The 18,789-nt window shown below is 51.6% G+C and overlaps 1 protein-coding gene across 1 annotated transcript in view; it reads left to right on the top strand.

Moving 5' to 3' along the window:
• Window positions 1-3,106: 3,106 nt before the first annotated feature.
• FOXN4 (forkhead box N4) overlaps window positions 3,107-18,789 on the top strand; it is a 29,653-nt gene continuing 13,970 nt past the window's right edge. The window contains exons 1-2 of the mRNA XM_049866495.1: window positions 3,107-3,165; window positions 3,950-4,035. Coding sequence (XP_049722452.1) covers window positions 3,950-4,035 — 86 coding nt within the window. The 5' untranslated portion in view covers window positions 3,107-3,165. The remainder of the gene's footprint in view (window positions 3,166-3,949; window positions 4,036-18,789) is intronic.

Genomic DNA, 18,789 nt, shown 5'->3' with positions numbered 1-18,789 from the left:
TCATAGATATGCCCTGCAGTTCACTAAACCAGCCAGTCACTGAGGTGGAAGAAAAAGAATTTATTGCTACAATTCATGTATGCCTGACCTTTTCCTCCTTACCACCAGAGATGAGAACGAGCAGCAAAGCAGACATCAAGGACCTACAGGAAAAAGGAGAAGAAATGGTCATGATGGATAATAAAAAACCTCTTCTTGATCAAATCCAACCTGCTTTAAACTTGCCAAGTGAGCTAACCGTTTGTAATCCTTCAGTCCAAATGCTGACCCTACTGGCTTATGAGGTACTGGTCTTCCCCTGTGAGGACTGAGCTGGCTTTAAGCTTGTCAACAACATCATGAATAAATATTTCTTACGTAGCCATGGGCTCGCCAGCCTTGAACAGACAAGGCAGGTAACTATGTTGCGAAACTATCAAAACCGAAGAAACACAGGGCCAGATTAGAGCATTTTCCACTACATAGAACTAGAGAGTAAAGAAGAAAAGCCACAGACCTGTTGCTTTTTCCCCTTCCCACGAGATTTCCTGTGTAATCAGAGCTCTGGTGAATTGCACTCACCTTGGGTCATGTGGAAATCTTACCAGCGAGAAATCAGGACCAATTTAAGGCTGGTGATCCTCTCTCCCTAAGATGAAGAAAATGATAAGGCGCTGCAAAGCTACGGAAACAGGTGAACATCATATCATTTTGTTTAAAAAAGAAAAAGTGTTATTGGCCACCTTTACTTCATAATACAGGTGTTCCCAACTTGCTTCATCACAGAATCACCTGAGACACCTGTGCAAAAACTAAGCCTTCACAAAGCCCTTCCTTTTATAGTTCTAAATTCACCCCAGGTGACCGTTACAAAGCAGCAGGCTTGAGAAATACCATACATTTTTTAAAAGGGAAAATACACATTAACCTAACAAACAAAAAAAGGGTTTCTGCTAAGATACCTGGGTTTTCTGAGTGACTTTAGCAATGAGTGATTGAGTGGCAATATTTTTCTCAACCAATCGTGAAGAAAAGAACTCAAAAATCTCAATTCTTCTAGTAAAATGACCAGTCCCCCAGTCAAAACTCTATACAGAGCAACCAAGTTCTCAAAGGAGGTGAGTTTTGAGGGCTGCCTAGAACATTCTGAATCTCTCAAAAAAAAATTTTTTTTTCCTTTAATGAAGCGTCCTTGCCCTTCTTTCTTATAGTCTACAGAATTTACAGACTGATGCCTTATTTAAAAAGCTTTCCTGAACCCATCCACTTTCACAAGAGAGAATTTCAATCCAAACCACTCCAAAGATATAAAATTATACCTTAATGAAAAGAACTGTTACCTCAAAATGAGGTTGTCAGGTTACCCCTCTTTACTTACAACTTCATGAAGGATTAACACAAATAAACCCAAATGCTTTGAATGCTTACCATTTAACCTTTGGATTAATTGCGGGTCACACGGGGACATTCAAAACAACACCAACTAAGTAAACTACCTTTATAACCAGTCAAAATATGAATTTTAGATATATGCAGTTTGGAAAGAGATGAAAACTGAGAAACTCTTTTTCAGGACAACGACCTTAGCTAACATTTGTAAAACTACATTTTTCCCCTAGAGGATGCAAGCTGATCTATTTACTCCTGGCAGAGAAAAAAGGAGTAAGGCGCCCAGGTGCTACAAGAAAACTATTCAGGAGGACATGGACCAGCGCCAAGGCCACAACCCGCCTGAAACATGAAATCCAGGTATACCCAGCCCAGGGAGACCCGGGTCCTTCCTGAGCAGGTGCGGAGACGGGATTCTGCCCGCTGCAGGATAAATAACAGGAGGGCAGCCTCGAGAAACTAGGAGCACTGGATGCAGGGAGTCTGGCTTGGCCTGGACAGCGCTGACTTGAGTTGGGTGTACACACAGGCTGTGGACTCGGCATGCGCGAGATCGAATCCCGCCTCTGCCACTTCCTTGGCCCACTCACTCACTACAGGTGGCTGTGACTATCATTATTATCATAACAAATTTATTCCAACGGAGGCTCAAGAATAAATGAAGCAGGAATGAATGAATGATGCTTGGGACTATTATTATTGTTACTTTATTATTGTTTACTCCAGTGGAGGCTCACAGTGAGGGCGTTCTCAGGGGAGCACGCTAACCGAGGCCCCTCCCGGCCAGGGCCAGGGCCAGGGCCGGGGCCGGCCGGGGAGACCTTTGTGCGCGCCCAGCCCCGCCCGCCGCCCGCGGTCGCGCCACCTTTCCCGCGGCGGGCCCGGGCGGGGCGGGGCGGCGGCGGCGCGGGCCGGGCGGCGGGGAAAGCCGGGAGGGCGGGAGCGCCAGCGGCCCGCGGCCCCCAACGGCTCGGCTCTCCGCCCCGGACTGACGGCGCCCGGCCCGAGCGCACACTGCGGCAGGGCGCCCCGGCCGCCCGGCCCCGCGCGCTCACTCCGGGCGGGCTCACCGTCGTCGCGGGCCAGGGGGGCGCAGCGCGCAGAGCCGGGGGCCCACGCGCCTGACCTCGGCGCTCGGCCCGGCCCCCGCCCCCCGCGGCCCCGGCAGGTGGAGGCGCCCGGCGCCGGCGCCCCCGCCGCAGCCCCTCCCGCCGCGCCGCGCGGACGCAACTTTCTTAAAGGGACAGGTGGTCTACCTGGGGCTCCATTCGGCCTCCTGGCCCTTCCCCCTGGGGGGAGAGAGGGGGCTGCAACTGATCTCCCGCTCCTCCCACCTCCTTTTCCCCTGGGCCCAGGATGGATGGCAAGTTTTAATGCGCCCAGCATCCTTTTGCAACTTACTTCTTTGGGCCTAAAACACCCTCCCACTGCATCTCGACGCATGCTCACGAGCATGCAGTGGCTGCCACTGCTGGCCAAGTTTGCACAGGGGAGTCCCTATCCCCGCACCCCCACCTCGGAGCCCCAGAGCGTGCAAGGCTCGCGGCTGCTGGGAGACACCCGCTGCAATCCCCTTGACCCTGCCGGGTAACTGACCCTTGGGGAAAAAGCCCCCCGCACGGCTTCTGCGCATGCTCCGAGCTGGACAGCTCCAGAGAGGGAAATTTAAAAACGGTTCGCGCTGCGACGGCGGCCAAATTGCGGACCGCGAGGGACCAGCTCCGGGGAGCCCCCCTCCGAGAGGCCGGCCCGCCCCAGGAGCGCCTGCAGCGGCGGCCCGGCGAGGATCGGCTCCAGGTACTACCTTGCAGGGCTACTTGCCACCTCCTCCCAGGCAGTGCCCTGCCTTGCATCCCAGGGCGGAGACCCGGGGCTCGGGGGCTGCGGGGCTGTCTCTCCTGACCCGCTTCCCTTCTCCCCAGGAACCCTTGAATGACCTATGGGGCAAAACTGAGAGCCTTTCTTTGGTGGGCTTCTGAGTTCCTTTCAGGTTTGCGAAACTTAGGAACGCTCGAAGAATTTTTTTTTTTTTTTTTAAAGGTTGTGCTTGTGTGTGGCAGGGCCAGGGCTGCATTGGTTTTCCAGCAAGGGGATGTGGTATTGCAGGAGCCCTGCAGAGATTATTCCCTAAACAAGTGGGAATTCGCCTCCCCCGAGAAATATACATGACCCATCAAGCTGCCCTTTTTTGGTTTATTTTTAATTTCCATAGTGATCATAACTGAACTGTGGTTGCAAATATAAGGTTTGGAAAGGAATAAGGTTTTGCTGATTCCTATTTTCCGAGACTTGACATTTGGGTTCTAGACCCTTCCCGTTGCCCTTCCACTCCTCTAATTCCAAAGAACCTGGAATTTCATTCCCTTCTCTTAATTTGCAACCTTCTAAAACCCTGTAGAATTTCCCCGAGAATGTGACCTAGGATGCCCAGAAATCCTCTAGGATTTTTTTTTCTTTTTTAAAAAAAGTGTTCTTAGTCGTTTGAGCTCCATCCTTCTGATAAATAGGAAAATTGTGGCTTTCTGCCCTGTCCACACCATCACTGATGGGAGTTTTGTTTTCTGCTTGTCTTTCCTTCAAGATGATAGAAAGTGACATCTCGTCCATAATGTCAGGAATTATTCGAAACTCAGGGCAAAATCACCGCCCCTCTCCACAGGAATACAGGTGAGGGCTTCAATAATAACAAAGCTTATCTATTTCTGAATTGTTTAAAGTGTTTTTGTGCCGCTTATAGTTTCTGATCCGCTCGACAGCAATGGGTATAGTTTGTGAGAAACTGCCCAAGAACAATTATGTTAAATTCTGTGATTTTGCAGAAGAGATAAAAAGTCCTGATTTCCAAGTTGGTCTTTCTAAGGGTGTCTGAGCCTGTGGCCCAGGGCCATGGACCAATAAATGCCTACAGCCCATTGTTCTCTCCAGGAGAAGTCCCCTCCTGGGATAGAGACTGGGCATCCTGGCGACTGTTAAGATGACAATAGCAGTTATTGCTTCCCCTACCAGTGGCCCTAAGGGGGCTCCAGAAAATGCCCGCCAAAAGCTTTATGAGGGGAATTGGTTTCCGTCCTCCATGAATGTTGGGAAAGTTGTGAGAACTCGTGGGCTCTTAGCCTGGCTGTGTGACTTTCAGTAAGTCCCTTGCCCTCTCTGGGCCTCATTTCCTCTTCAGTTGTTAAGTGATGCTGTTGAATTAAACGATCTTAAAGTTCCTTCTGGAGTCCCTAGGTGGTGCAAATGGTTAACACGCCAGGCAGCTAACTGAAAGTTTGGGGGTTTCAGTCCACCCAAAGGCACTTGGAAGAAAGGCCTGGTGATCTACCTCATTGAAAACCCTATGGAGCACAGTTCTACTCTGACATACACGGGGACACCATGAGTCAGAACTGACTCCATGACAATTTTTTTTAAGTGTCTCCTAAATCTCATGTGTTTGAAGGGTAAATTAGATGAAGAATGAGGGCAAAAAAATTATTTTTTTCGAGAAGGGTGAAGCAAGGTACAAGTCAGGTGGGAGGGAGGTCCTCACAGCTTCTCCTCTTTTTGTCTTCAAGCATCAAAGCTGGAAAGATCCTTGGGGGTCAATGAGTCCAGCCCCCTTCTTCTGCCAATGGGGAAACTGAGGCAAGAGAAGGGAACTGTCTAAGGTCACACAGTGAGCAGGAGGAAGGAGGAGGGAAAGGAAGGACCTGGAGTCCCCTCCCAACCTCCCTCCCTTGAGCCCTCCCAGGTCTGACCTGGTTCCCAAGGCCCCGCCCACAGGACCAGCACCACCTGGTGGGTTGAACCCGGTAGGGCCCAGATTATAGGCAGGCTGGAGCTGGCCTGGAAAGAGCAGGCCATCACCCTGGATCAACCTTGTTTACCTAGAGAGTGTCTGGCCCCCTGGGGCTACTGCAATTCACCAGCAGTGGCTGCCAGAGTAGACAGAGCCCCCAATTAAAGGGAGGCTGCTTCCTGAGGCCCTAGTGGCTGCTTTCTAAAATCCAAATGAGGTCACAAATTCAAGCCGATATTTGCCAAGAGCCTGCTGTGTGCAGAGCTGGACCACTAGACGATCCAGAGCACCTACTGTGTGCCAGCCCTCCTCACTCACCTCTGCCACGAAGGATGATCTCGTGAGCCCCGTTGTACAGGTGAGGAAACTGAGGCTCAGAGAAAGGAAATGGCTTTTCCCAAGATCACACAGCTGGGACCTCTGGGCTTCCTTCCAGCACAAAGGGTATAAACACTGGCAGGTGGGTGGGGGTAGCATAAATCAGTTACAACCCTAGCTCCTCTTGCTGTGTGGAGTGCTCCAAACCTCAGTTTCCTCACCCGTAAAATGGGATTAGAAAAGTACCCACTGTTGTTATGTTATGGTGATTCAACAATGGGTTTTGACTTCTCTGCTTGCCAGTTGTACGGCCCTGGGCAATGTCACCTCTGAGGCTTCATTTCTCTGCTTGTAAAAGGGAATGATAAAAGCTACCTCTTGAGAGTTAAGTAAGATATTACCTGTGGAAGCATCCAGCAGGCACTCAGTGCCTCCTGGGGGGAATCTACTCCTCCTGCGCCTTTGAAAGGTCCTCCCCCCGGGCTGGTTGGAAAAGCTCAAAAAACATAGATAATTGTTGCATCCTTAAAACCCAAAACCAAACCATTGCTGTTGAGTGGATTCCGACTCATGGCGACCCCATATGTTACAGACTAGAACTGCTCCAGAGGGTTTCCAATGGCTGATCTTCCAGAATCGGATCACCAGGCCTTTCTTCCACAGCCCTGCCGAGTAGTTTCAAATCACCACCCTTTAGGTTAGCAGCCAAGCACAAACTGCTTGCAACGCCCAGGCTCCTGTTGCTTTCTTAAAATTCATTGCCTTTGAGTAGATTCTGACTCATAGCGACCCTATAGGACAGAGTAGAACTGCCCCATCAGGGTTTCCAAGGCTATAATCTTTCTAGAAGCAGACTGCCACATCTTTCTCTCACAGAGCGGCTGATGGGTTCGAACCACCAAGCCTAGTAGCCGAGCACTTAGCCACTGCACTACTAGGGCTTGGTGTTGCTTCCTTAACAACAACAACAACAACAAAACAAACCAAACCCACTGCTGTCAAGTCGATTCCGGCTCGTAGCAACCCTATAAATACACCAGAGGCAACCGCTCTGGAGTCAGATGCAGGTTCAGTTTCCAGCTTCGGACAGGCCATATTCCTCAGTTTCAGTTTCCTCATCTTTAAAATGGGCAGGACTAGGGCACGTCCCTCATGTGGTTGCTGCGAGGATTAAGTAAATAAAGCTTGTAAAGCATGAGACACTCAACTCATCGTTACTGCCGTTGTTGCTTCTACCTAGTAACAACAGAGTCCAGCTTTCTGCAAGAGATCGGGTTTTTGAAGGGCCTTGCGGGGTGGTGTGTGTGGAGGAGCTAGGAGTGCAGATACCCAGGCACTGCCCAACAGGGACCCCCAGCAGGCTCAAACCTAGAGGTCCTGGGTTCTTGGGCCCCGAATTGCTTGGTCAGCCTAGCTCACCAACTGTCTGGTGACTGGGCAGCTTCCCTTCTCTGGAAACAGGGCTGGGCCGGGCAGGCAGAGAACTTCCTTGGGGGCCTAGCGATGCCTAGCCTGCTCACTGACCTGCTGGGGCAGGCCACAGGGTGGAGAAGCAGGCCTGAACCCATCAGCACTGAATCCTTGCTGCTCAGCAGGTCCTGTGCCCCAGAATTGCATGGGGTGCTCAGCCTGGCACAAACATTTCCTATTCACATGGACTCCAGGGCTATTTTCTTATATTGAACGGCCGGTGTATCCAGACTAGAATTGCCTCATAGGGTTTCCAGGGACCTGCTGATGGATTCAAACTGCTGACCTTTTGGTTAGCAGCTGAGCTCTTAACCACTATACCACCAGGGCTCCTGGTTTTCCAGAACACCGAGTTATATAACAACAATAGTAGTAGCAGCTGCTGGTTTCCTGCCTCTTTACAACCTGCATGCTTGTGTCAGGCTCCCAGCATGAATGACCTCACCAAACCCCCACAACTACCCCATGAGGGGAGCACTATTATGGTACCCATTTGACAGATGAGGAAACCAAGCCTCAGCCAGGTTCAAGAGGACACAGCTAGCAAGGGGTAAAGTAGGACCTGGAACCTGAGGCTGTCACATCCAGAGGGCATCATGGCCACACCCCCTGACCCCCCAGGTGAAGAGCACAGGTAATGGAACAGCGTAAGCTGCTCCACGATCTTGCAGCTGTGTGACCCTGGACAAGCCACTGCCCCTCCTCTGTGCCTCGATTTCTTCATTTGTGGAATGGAGCCATTCACAGGTCGTTGGGAAGATGCTGCTCCTCCATCCGGACCAGCCGTTCAGCTGGCCTGGGACATGGTGCTTTCTCATGGAAGAAAAAAGAGCTTTTATTATTATACAGCAACTCCCCCACTTCCAACCACTCCCATTTTTCTCCCCGCATAATAGCCTGGGAGAAGTTTATGGGCTTCTCATCTGCCTTCCCATGTCTCCAGAGAACAGCTCCATCCAAGGATGCTCAGGCTGCTTGTCCAGCCCTGGTCCAGCCTCCCTGGGCAACCAGCTGCCCACCCACCTCCTCCCCCCGGGCTGAGTTTGGCCGTTAACTTTCAATGGCTATGCCGGGAGGGCTGCGGCAGCTGGAGGCGGCAGCCCTGTCTCCAGGGAGCGTAGGGAATAAGCAGCAAAGCCTAGGCAGCAACAGGCATTTGCAGCAGCCTCTCCACCGCCTTTGGGGCTGGGGTGGTCCTGACCTCCTGGGCAACGACAGCCAGGGCTCGCCTTAGCTCGAAGAGCTAGGAAGGCAGCCTACCCTTCAAGGTGCTGAGAAATAATGACAGTTATTAAGCACCTACTGTGTGCCTGCTGAGCTCCTTAGCAAGTGCACCATCCCACTGCTGCTTTACAGCGTCAGCCAGGGTAGCAGGCTGCATTTGCCCATCTTATGACAAGGATATAGAGACACAGATATGTGACTTGCCCAAAGGCCTATGTTTAGGAAGAAGGAGCAGAACTGAAGATTTTAACCACCTGCTGGGGCTCTTCTTGGAGCTTATTCTAGAGGTCAAGTCCAACAACCTCATTTTACATATTGGGAAACTGAGGCTCAGAGAGGCAAGAGAACTCAGGCTTCTGGCTCCTTGGATGCTAACCCGCTCCCAGGGCCCTGAGGATCAGTGGTTCATTTCCCAAACCCTCAGTCCCTCCTCTAAGCAACCAGGGGGCCTGGGCCACAGCCCTTAACCTTTGGACCATGGTGCTGGGCACATGGTAGATACTTAATTCATTAGATAGATGGATGGACAGATAGATTATCACACAAGAAATAACAGGTCCACAGAAACACAGGGAGCTTCATGCTCAAGTGATGATAAAATTCTGCCGTGTGGACCACAGTATACAGACACCACCTGTTTTTATCTTGAGCCCTGCTCTGAGTGTACGTGGGGCTGGCTTATTCCATAGCAAAGTGGTTCCATCCATCAGTTGTAACCTCTTTGCGGGGGGCAGAGAGGTGGTGGTCCATCTGTTAGGGGTGGTGACACCTCCATCTCCCAGGGTGGACAGAACAGCTCTTCAGGTGCGTTCTTGGGGTTCACCCCACCTTCAGGGCCTTATCATCCCTGAGAAATGCACACACATACACACACGCCCTAAGTCCTGAGCCAGCTGTTGTTCTAGAAAGGAAACCAACCCAAAACCAAACTCATTGCTGTCGAGTCTATTCCGACTCACGGAGACCCCATGTGTTACAGAGGAGAACTGTTCCACAGGGTTTTCTTAGCTGGAATCTTCACAGAAGCAGATTGCCGGGTCTTTCTTCCATGGGGCTGTTGGGTGGATTTGAACCTCCAACCTTTAGGTTAGTAGTCAGGTGCAAATTGTTTACACCACCCGGAAGCCTCTCTAGAAAAGGAAAGATTCTCTTTTCCAAGTTCCTACTCAAATCATTTCATGTTACACTCACTCTTGGCCCAGTTGGGAATCTCCCGAGCTTACTAAGTTGCATTTGATTTTCTTTTTCCTGTAAACGGCGACAAAAGGTATTACCAAAGATAGGTTAGCAAAATAAACAACTCCGTGTATGGTTTAATCTCTTTTTGTGTAAAGCTTGGGTTAGAAACAAAAATAGCCGTGGTGATGCAACAGTTTCTTACTAACCACATCTCTAGAAGGCAGATGAAACCTCCCTGTTGTCACCAGGGTAGAAGTGACATCCCAGGTAGGGCAGGACATGCCTCTGAGTACAGGGCAGGTGATCTTACCTCCCCAGAGACAATATAGGGGGCAAACCCCTCCTAGTGATGATGCAAGGCAAGAGGAGAGAACGCAGTGGGGAGGAAGAAAGAAGCATGGTTTGAACACCTACTGTGTGCCAGTCCTTGTCTTATAGGTTATCTGACCTTATCCTGTCAACAGCCTTCTGTGGTCAAAATTTTTGTTATTCCATTTTACAGATGGGAAAACTGAGGTGCAGACAGGCAAATTGAACCTGCCTAGGGTCAAACAGCTACAAAGGGGTTGAGATGGGATCTGAACCTCAAACAGATGTTGCTTCTACTGCCCAGTTGCTGAATCAACTCTAAGGGACCTAGAGATAGGAAATAAGGGGTTAAATGATCTGTGCTTCGGATGTGTAGACAAATACCCCCAAAAAACCATAATCCACCCACAGATGCCTATGAACTTGTGCAGGCCCTGTAAGAGCCACAAGGATGGTGGCCAGGGAGGCCCATTTCACTTTAGGATGACAAATATTCATCAGATGAAGGAATGAAAGCCGAAGCTGGTCACTCTGTGTCTGTAATGAGATGTCCCTGGCCTCTGGGAGCTTAGAGCCTAGAAAGGAAGAGGTAGATAAGAACAGACACTAAAGTAAAATTAATGGTTGACCTCAGGCTGTCTATGCTATGTGCAGACAATAAAGGCGCTAACCATTTCAGAGGAAGGAAAGACTGGGAGGCACTGGACTGGTTCAGGAGGGCTTCTTGGGGGAAGTGGTATCTAAACTAGGTAAGAAATGGATGGAGATTGGAGAATGCAAGATATGTTGGAGCTGGTCTGAACTGGGCTAGGGACCCTTCTTCACCTTCTTACTCCAACAGGTATGAAGTAATTACCCACGGGGTGCCAGGCCCGGTGCTTGGTGCAGAACAAAATAGAAGGCCTCCTAGAGCGGAAAGACTAGAAATCTGTATGAATGAATACCTCATTGCAAAATGCCCCACGGGCACACACAGGATGCTGGATAGAGAAGGACCACCAGGGGCAGAGGTGGCCAGAAAGGGCCTCTCAGAGGAAGGAACATTTAGACTGAAACCAGACACATGAAAGAGCCAGCTGTGCAGTGAGGGCATGGAACAGCACTCCAGGCAGAGGGAACAGCATGTGCAAAGCCCTTATGATGGGTGAGAACTTCAACTGCTTGGGGAACTAAGAGATGAACAGGTTTGCTAGAGCAGAGGGATGGGAGGATGGGAGGGGGTGGGAGATGGGCAGGGACCAGATCATGTGAGGAGCTTGAATCTTATTCCCAGATGGGCTGTAAGCACAGTGAAAAATGTCACTGTGGCTACTGGGTGCTAAGTCTGTTCATTACACAATTACTTCTTTAGCAGCCATCCACCCTGTGCTGCCTCTCTGTGCTTTACTTACTCTGAAATAAGAGGCAGACCCTGTAATTGCCTCTATTTGGCACACGAGGATACAAAGGTGTTGAGTCACCAGCCCAGTATCCCCCCACTAGGTGTGGAGCCGGGCCTGGAACCCAGGTCACCTGGGCCTTCCCCTCCAGTGCTCTGCTCTGCTGGCTCCTCTCCCTTCCCTCAAACAGCGTGGCTGATTAATTAAGGATATTGTTATTAACGTTGGTCAGGTTGGTCCCCTGGACAGCATAGAATGGCAACCATGGACTCTAGTGGGGTCTCACCTTGCCCAGGGCCAGCACAACGTCCCCTGGCCAGCAGTCCTGTCATCTTTCCCTGGGGGCACCTGCAGCCTGATCCTTTTAAAAACAATGATGATGATAGTGATGGTATTTTACCCTTCCTCTTCCCAGCTTGATTTCTTTCCTCCCAGCTGGCTCTGGGGCAGGTGTCTTTCTAATTCAAATGCCAGCTACTTACTGACATGCTGTGTGGCTGGGGTGGTTAGCACACCTTTCTGGCCTCAGCCGTCCCATCTGTGAAATGGGGCTGTGAAGTAACAGGCTGTAGGAGACTAGCACGGTGGTGGACCTAAAGGGCTGGCAGGAGCTGGGCACACGGGGAGGGAGGGGCAGGCCTCTCCTTGGAAACCCTATGGGGCAGTTCTACTCTGTCCTATAGGGTCGCCGTAAGTCAGAATCGACTCGATGGCAACACATTTATGGGTAAGGTCTTAAATAATTAGAAAGTTATCTCCCTGGCACAGGGGCTTTTGTTCCTCTGCCAGAACAGGACCTGGCACATAGTAGGGGTTCAGGAAATCTTTGAAGAATGTAACAAATGCTTACAGAGGACCAGACACTCTGCTAGCAGCCCTACGGATTCCGGATAAATCTGTGGTCTCCAAGGATGTTTATGATGACATGAACTATCCTGTGTATTTCACACTGATGTAATGGGCACGAGTCGCCATTAAGCACTTAAAGTGTGGTGAGACTGAGGACCTGAATTTGTAATTTCATTTAAGTATAATGAGTTTAAATACAAATAGCCACACATGGCATGTGGCTACTGCATTAGACAACATAGTGCTAGGATTTTCTAGAATTCACAGTACACATTTCTTCAACTGTTCCTTGTAGGGCAGGGAGACAGGACAGTGGGGTGGTTGCCCTCCATGTATTATCTCAGTCAACACAGTCACTGTGTGATGGGTATAGGCACTAGCACCCCCATTTTAAGGATGAGCAAACTGAGGCTCAGAGAGCAGGACCACCTCAGACAAGCCTCACAGCCATAAAGTGGCTGGGGTGGTACTCGAACCCAGGCCTGACCCCAGAGTCTACCCACCTGCACTTGAGCACAGGAGGCAGGGCAAGGCTTTTCTGGGACATTAACTCTGGAGCTATTCAAGTGCTAGACGGGGCCTTGGTTGAAGGCTGAGGTTTTTGTACCTTAAACGTAGGATATCCTTGACTGGTAATTGGCCAAATGGTTAAGCTTCCACATTTATCACTGTCAAACCTTAACACTGATCATAACCACTGCACTGTAACGCTGCCGAGAGAGCAATGGGGGGGACCCACACCTGGGGGCTCCCCAGCTGGGATGGGCTCCGAATGTGGCGTGGCAGAGGGGCTGGGCTTCCTGCTAAGTAGAGCCTTCTGGGCAAAACTCAGACACACAAGTAAAACAAATAACATGGTAAGCACAGAGTTGTTGTTCGTTGCCGTGGAGTCAATCCTGAGTCATGGCAGCCCCATGTGTGCAGAGTACAACTGCTCCCTAGGGAAGCCAATCGCCAGGCCTGTCTTCCGAGGTGCCTCTGGGTGGGTTTGAACTACTACCCTTTCAGCTAGTAGTTGAGCGCTTAACTGTTTGCACCAGCCAGGAACTCGTGTTAAAGTTAACCAAAAAAACTAAACCCCTTGCCATCAAGTTGATTCCAACTCACAGCAACCCCGTAGGACACCGTAGAACTGCCCCACAGAGTTTCCAAGGAGCGGCTGGTGGATTCAAACTGCTGACCTTTTGGTTAGCAGCCATAGCTCTTAACCACTGCACCACCAGGGCTCCTGCTGTAAGGTTAGGGAGATATAATTCTAAAGCAGAACGGAGTAAGCCCTGTAGGCAAGCAGGAATATATTGGAATTCTCCACCTGTCCCCAACCCAGTGCTAATTGTCTTGAATTTAGGCAGAATGCTTTAAGTACTGTGACAGCTACAGGGGGCTTCTCTTCTTTTCGTCTTACGTCATGTATCAAAATTCACGGGCATAAAAAGTGCGTTTCAGACGTGCGCACAGAAGTGTGTTCCTGTTCATACAGGTGACGTAGGGGATTTCACAGGCATTTTTACCTTGCTCACCAACTCGGGAGCCCAGCCCCTGTATACACTTCTGAGCCACCGTAGGATACGCCTTCGGATCACTAGGTGACCATGGGGGACACGTGATCAGCAAGAAGGCAGCCAGGGCTCCCCACAACAGGGCTCCCTGCACCAGGGCTCGCCACAACAGAGTTCCCCCAACAGGGCTCCCCACACCAGGGCTCCCAGGCTGACCTCATTTGCTTGTGATAAGGTGGCCAGCCTGGCAGATGACTGGATGTTATGGAGATTAAAAAAAAAAAAAACCCATTGCCATCGCGTCGATTCCAACTGATAGCGACCCTATAGGACAGAGTAGAACTGCCCCATAGGATTTCCACCAAGCACCTCGTGGATTTGAACCACAGACCTTTTGGTTAGCCTCCATAGCTCTTACTGTTTCCGTTATGCAGATAGTCTGTCTAATACCAGCAAAACACCTGACAGTGCTGCCATTGTGGCTGAGACAGAGAGTGAGAGTGGCAATAGGATATGGGGGGTGATCTGTAACCGGCTAGATGACAGTATCTGAAGACCTTGGTTTTGCCTGGTGATGGGTCTCTCTTGTTGGCGAAAGGACTGCTCCCTAGACCCTGTCATGGTCAGCACTGCTTTTTATAATCACTCCTCTGGAATGAAAACATACACAGCTTGCCGATCGGTCCCAGAAGCCAGAAATACATTAGACGACAGACGCAGGAGCCAGGAAGACCTTGACAGATTAGAATCCAGAGACACACGAAACAAGATGACCTAATAGGACCATGAAGGTCTGTCCCAGGGATCAGGGGTGTTGCATTCTGGATAGGAAAGACGAGCTGAAAGGCTAGGTGTGGAGACAGCTGGTTACAAGCCAGAGGTATGCTGGGGCTTCCCCTCCCCACTGCCCTGCCCTCCTCAGGCCCCCATCACTCCTGCAACCCAGTCTCCCTCCTTCTGCCCCCACCCACACCTTCCATCTGCCCTGCTGCCCACAGGAAGTAGGGGTTGGAAGAAAGGCCTGGCAATCTGCTTCCATAAGATTACAACAATTAAAACCTTATGGGGGCACAGTTCTACTCTGAAACATATGGGGCCACCATAAGTCAGAATCAACTCCATAACAATGGGTATACATGGGGAAACTGAGGACCTGGGGGGCTTAAGTCACCTGCCCCAAGCCACACAGCCAGGAAGAGCTCAGATCCAGGCCTGCCTGCCTTAGGGCTTACACCCGGCCCTACCCATTGTACCATCCATCTTCCCTGGAACCCTAGCATTGATGGGGCCTGAGGGGCCCTCTACTGTGCTCCTGCTGCTTCATAGGTAGGGAAACTGAGGCCTGGAGAGGGAAAGGGATTTGCCCAAGACCACTGAACTTTGGAAATGTGACCAGGGCTATTTATCTGCAGACCACCCCCACAAATCATAGGATCTTTGCATCAAAGGAAGTTTGGAGGTTGCTTGGGCTTATCTAATGCCCAACAGGGGCCTGACGGGTCATTCACTCAGTCCTACTTGAATGCTCCCGGGACGGGGAGCTCACAACTTTGTGAGTCATCTTAGTACAGAGCTTCCATTGTTACAGAGCCTTTCCTATAACTTCTTCCCTAGATGGGGTTGGAGGATCTTTTATAATAAAAACTACTGAAACTCAAAATTCCATGAAATCAGCTACATATGTTTTCAAACCTATATCAAGATTCCAGTTGTTTTAAGGCAATGTACAAACACCACCCACATTCTCCCATCACGACTGAAAAGGATGTTCCAGACCAGTGGTGTCTAGAACTTTCTGAGGTGATGGAGACGTTCCATGTGTGTGCTGTCCAATATAGTAGCCACTAGCCACAAGCAGCCGTTGAGCACCTGAAATGTGGGTAGTGCGGCCCAGGACCTGAATCTGTAACTTTAATTTTAAGGAAGTTGAATGTCCATAGCCACACATGGCTAGTGACTACAGCATTGGACAGCTCAGTGCTAGGGTTTTTTAGAATTCACAGGGCATATTTCTTTAACCTTTCTTGTAGGACAGGGAGACAGGACAGTAGGATGGTTGCCAACCCAGATCCCAGAGGTGGAGTCCTGGCTCCATCATTCCCTGGCTGGGTGGCTCTAGACTGATCTGTCCCTCTCTGGTCTCAGTGTCCACATCTGGCAAATGGGCAGGTGGTAATGATAACAGTTAGTCTGGTCAGCCTTTCATCTGGAGAACGTGAGCTCAAGCATGTAACGGGCTTACCTCAGGGCCAGGCACACACTAGGGGCATGCCCGTCCCTAGCAGTGTCCTCAGGGGATGGATGGATCTTTCACCCCGTTTGAAGGGTTTGAGGTTTGAGGTTAGGGTAGGGTGTCTAGAAAGCTGGGCTTGTTTGCTCATTTGCTCAATACGTGAATACTTACTGAGCACCTGCTGAGTGCCCTGCCCTGTGCTGGATGCTGGGAGGCGGCTCCTCCTTCAGGAAGTGTGAGGGGCCCTGTTTCAACATCAGGGTCTCCTGAGGTTGCCTGCAACCCGTGCCCTGGCTTCATCCTCTCCAAACCCTCAGGGTCCCCAAGATCAGAGGGTACGTCCTGCCTTCCTGAGGGATACCAGCTGAGCTCAGGAAAAATGGAGGCTTGTGGCCAATGAGAGTATTCCCTGGGGCTCAGAGGAATGGGGGCTGGACACTGAAAGGTCCAGAGAGAGAGAAGCAGGAAGGGCATCCTTTGCGAGGGAAGAGGAGGTGCAAAGGCACAGAGGACGGCATATTAGAGGAGGCAGGCAACCTTTGGCCCCACCTGAGGGCCCATCACACTCTGCCCTGGAGGGCGGGATGGGGGCCACTGCTCCCCAGCACTTGGTGTGTGGGAGTCACCTCGGGGTGGGGGTGTGTTAACTCAGGTGCCCAGGTGCTCTGGCCAGCCTGAACTGTGGGAACACAGGTGGTCACCAGGAGGGGCCTGATGGGTATGTGTGCTGGAGCCAGGTCTGGGGAAGATTGGGGGGCCCTGGATGGTACCTCAGAGAGTGAAGAGAGAAGAGGAGAGTGTGAATGTTTACTTAGCGCCCCTCCTGGGTGCTTTACCCTCAGTGTAGTTATTACTCCCCTCCTGCAGATGAGGAAACAGGCTCAGGAAGGTTTGGAGTGTATCTGATGTCACCAAAGGGGGAAGGGTGTAGCCAAAAACTCATCAGAGGGGCCCTCAGCCACAGCGACACAGAGTGAGTGAGAGACAGAGGACAGAGAACAAAAGAAAGACAAGAGAAGACGGAAAGAGAAAGAGATGCAGAAAAGGAGAGTGGGAGAAAGTCAGAGATGGGGGAGACGGGTCATTGGGGGCTGGGGAGAGAGAGTGGAGGTGGAGGCAGAGAGTGGACAGAGCGGTGGGGCTGGGTCTTTTGAAGTCTGATTCTTCCTCTCGTCTCCTCTGAAGGTAACCCAGGCAGGCAGGCATCAGTGACAGTCAGTGGGTTTACTCCTCACCCTGAGACTGAAGAGACCGGAGAGGGAGAGAGCAGGCCAGGCTCAGGAGGACCAGGGCAGAAGGAGGCCCAGCCTCACCAACCCCCAAGGCACTCGCGTTGGTTTTGCCTTTCACGTGCAGTCATTTTCCAGCTAAGGAGAAGCTCACTCAGGAAACTGATATCTGGTCATCACCGTCCCCAGCCCAGAAAATAACCCCAACCCCTCGCAGGTGGCAGCTTCACGATGCCACTTCACCTCTACACCAGTACCCCAGTTCTGAGGAGTACTAGTAGTTGTCGCAACTATTATCATTTGTGCCCGTTTTACAGAGAGGGAAACTGAGGCCAGGGGACTAAGTGCTTTTCCAAGGGTCCATGGCTAGGATGCTAAAGTAGTTCCTGACCAAGAAGCATTTCTATGTCACAGCTGCCAGGACCCTGTAGGTGCAGGCCCCCCAGGGGAACCTGAGGAGTCTCTAAAGACAGAACTTCAGGCACTGGTGAGGGAGAGATTGGAGGGGGGACCTTCAAATGCCACCTGGGAGAGAGGAGCCTACTGATGCATCTCTTTGCAGGGGCAGTGGAGGGGGAGAAGAAAGGGGCAGAGAGCTTTGAGGCCCTGGGCCTGGCAGTGGGGACGAGACACCCCGCACTGTGTGTCACCTCCAGGTCTCTGCACTGTACAGTGGAGCCTCAACAACAGAGAGACCCTACGAGGCAGTGGGGAGTGAGCTAGGCTTTGGAGCCAGCCAGACTCCCAACCCAGTGCTCCCAGGGTCTGAACAGCAGTGAGCCTTCGTCACCCCAGGGTCCAGCTGGGCCACCTGTCAGGCCCACTCAGAAAGGCATTCTAGCGCAGGGTGGGCGGAAGAGGAGCATACCACCTCTGGCAGCAGAGGGAGCGAGTCCCAGCCACCAGACCCCCAGAATGAGCAGTAAACCCCTCAGCTGGCAGAATGGGGGGCTGGGCCTGAGCCACAAGTTATATACAAACACTGGCTCTTTGATCCTATAACCTGGAGGGATATGGACTGTTATTCTCCCATTTTCCAGATGAAAAAATGGAGGCTCGGGAACCTGAAGTGACTTGCCCAAGGCCACACAGCCAGGGGATCACAAAGACTTGAATTCATAGCTTTGTCCAAGCCTTGGTCACACCCACTCCAGGCTGACCTTCCCCCCAGAGCTTTTCTGGGAGACACTAAAATACAGCTTCCTCGGCCCCACACCCAAGGATTGAATTCCAGGGTCTAGGCCGGCCCAGGACTCTGCATTTTATCTCTGGGAGGTGCTGGTGTGCACAGACCTGCCTGGGGCCCTGACTCAGGGGGAGGGTGTCTCCCCCAGGGAGCATCAGACTCTACCTGTGGTGCCACAGGAACAACACGGACTGGGACATACAGACCTGGGTTCGAGTCCTGGCCACCTCGCTTACAAGCACAGGGGTTTTGCTTTCAATGGTCTGGCCTCAGCTTTCCCATCTGTAAAATGGGCTGCCTGCTCCCTGTCCCCCTCCTGGGGCTGCCACAAGGGCCCGAGCAGGCAGGGGACAGCTCTGTAAGCTCTGCAAGAGCTGGACCGGACAGTTATTGCCACATCCCTCTCAGGGCCTGTGACTGGGGTCAGCCTGTTTCAACCAACCAAGTGGGCATTTAAGGGGCACCTGCTGTGTGCGGGGACTCGAAGTGACATGGGGCAACCCTCAGAGAGGGTAAAAGCGGAGAGATGGGCAGTGCAGACCCTGAGAGGCTGGGGGAACAGAGGAGGTCTGGGTGGCAAAGGCTTCCTGGAGGAGGCATCACTCTCGGGGTGGAAGAAGCCCCCATGGGGAGCCAGCAGCCCCTGGCCCCGCCCCGGTCCTTCTGAGGCTCTGAGATTGGGAGCGAACTGCTTCCCCTCTCTAAGCCTCAGTTTCCCCATGGGTAAAACAAGGGGCTGGGGGAGGAGATGTTTGAGGGGACTTCCGG

This window comes from Elephas maximus, chromosome 22 (genome assembly GCF_024166365.1).
Source record: "Elephas maximus indicus isolate mEleMax1 chromosome 22, mEleMax1 primary haplotype, whole genome shotgun sequence".
NCBI lineage: Eukaryota > Metazoa > Chordata > Mammalia > Proboscidea > Elephantidae > Elephas > Elephas maximus.
Note: the sequence above shows the minus strand (reverse complement) of the source record. Positions and strands in the feature narration are given on the sequence as shown.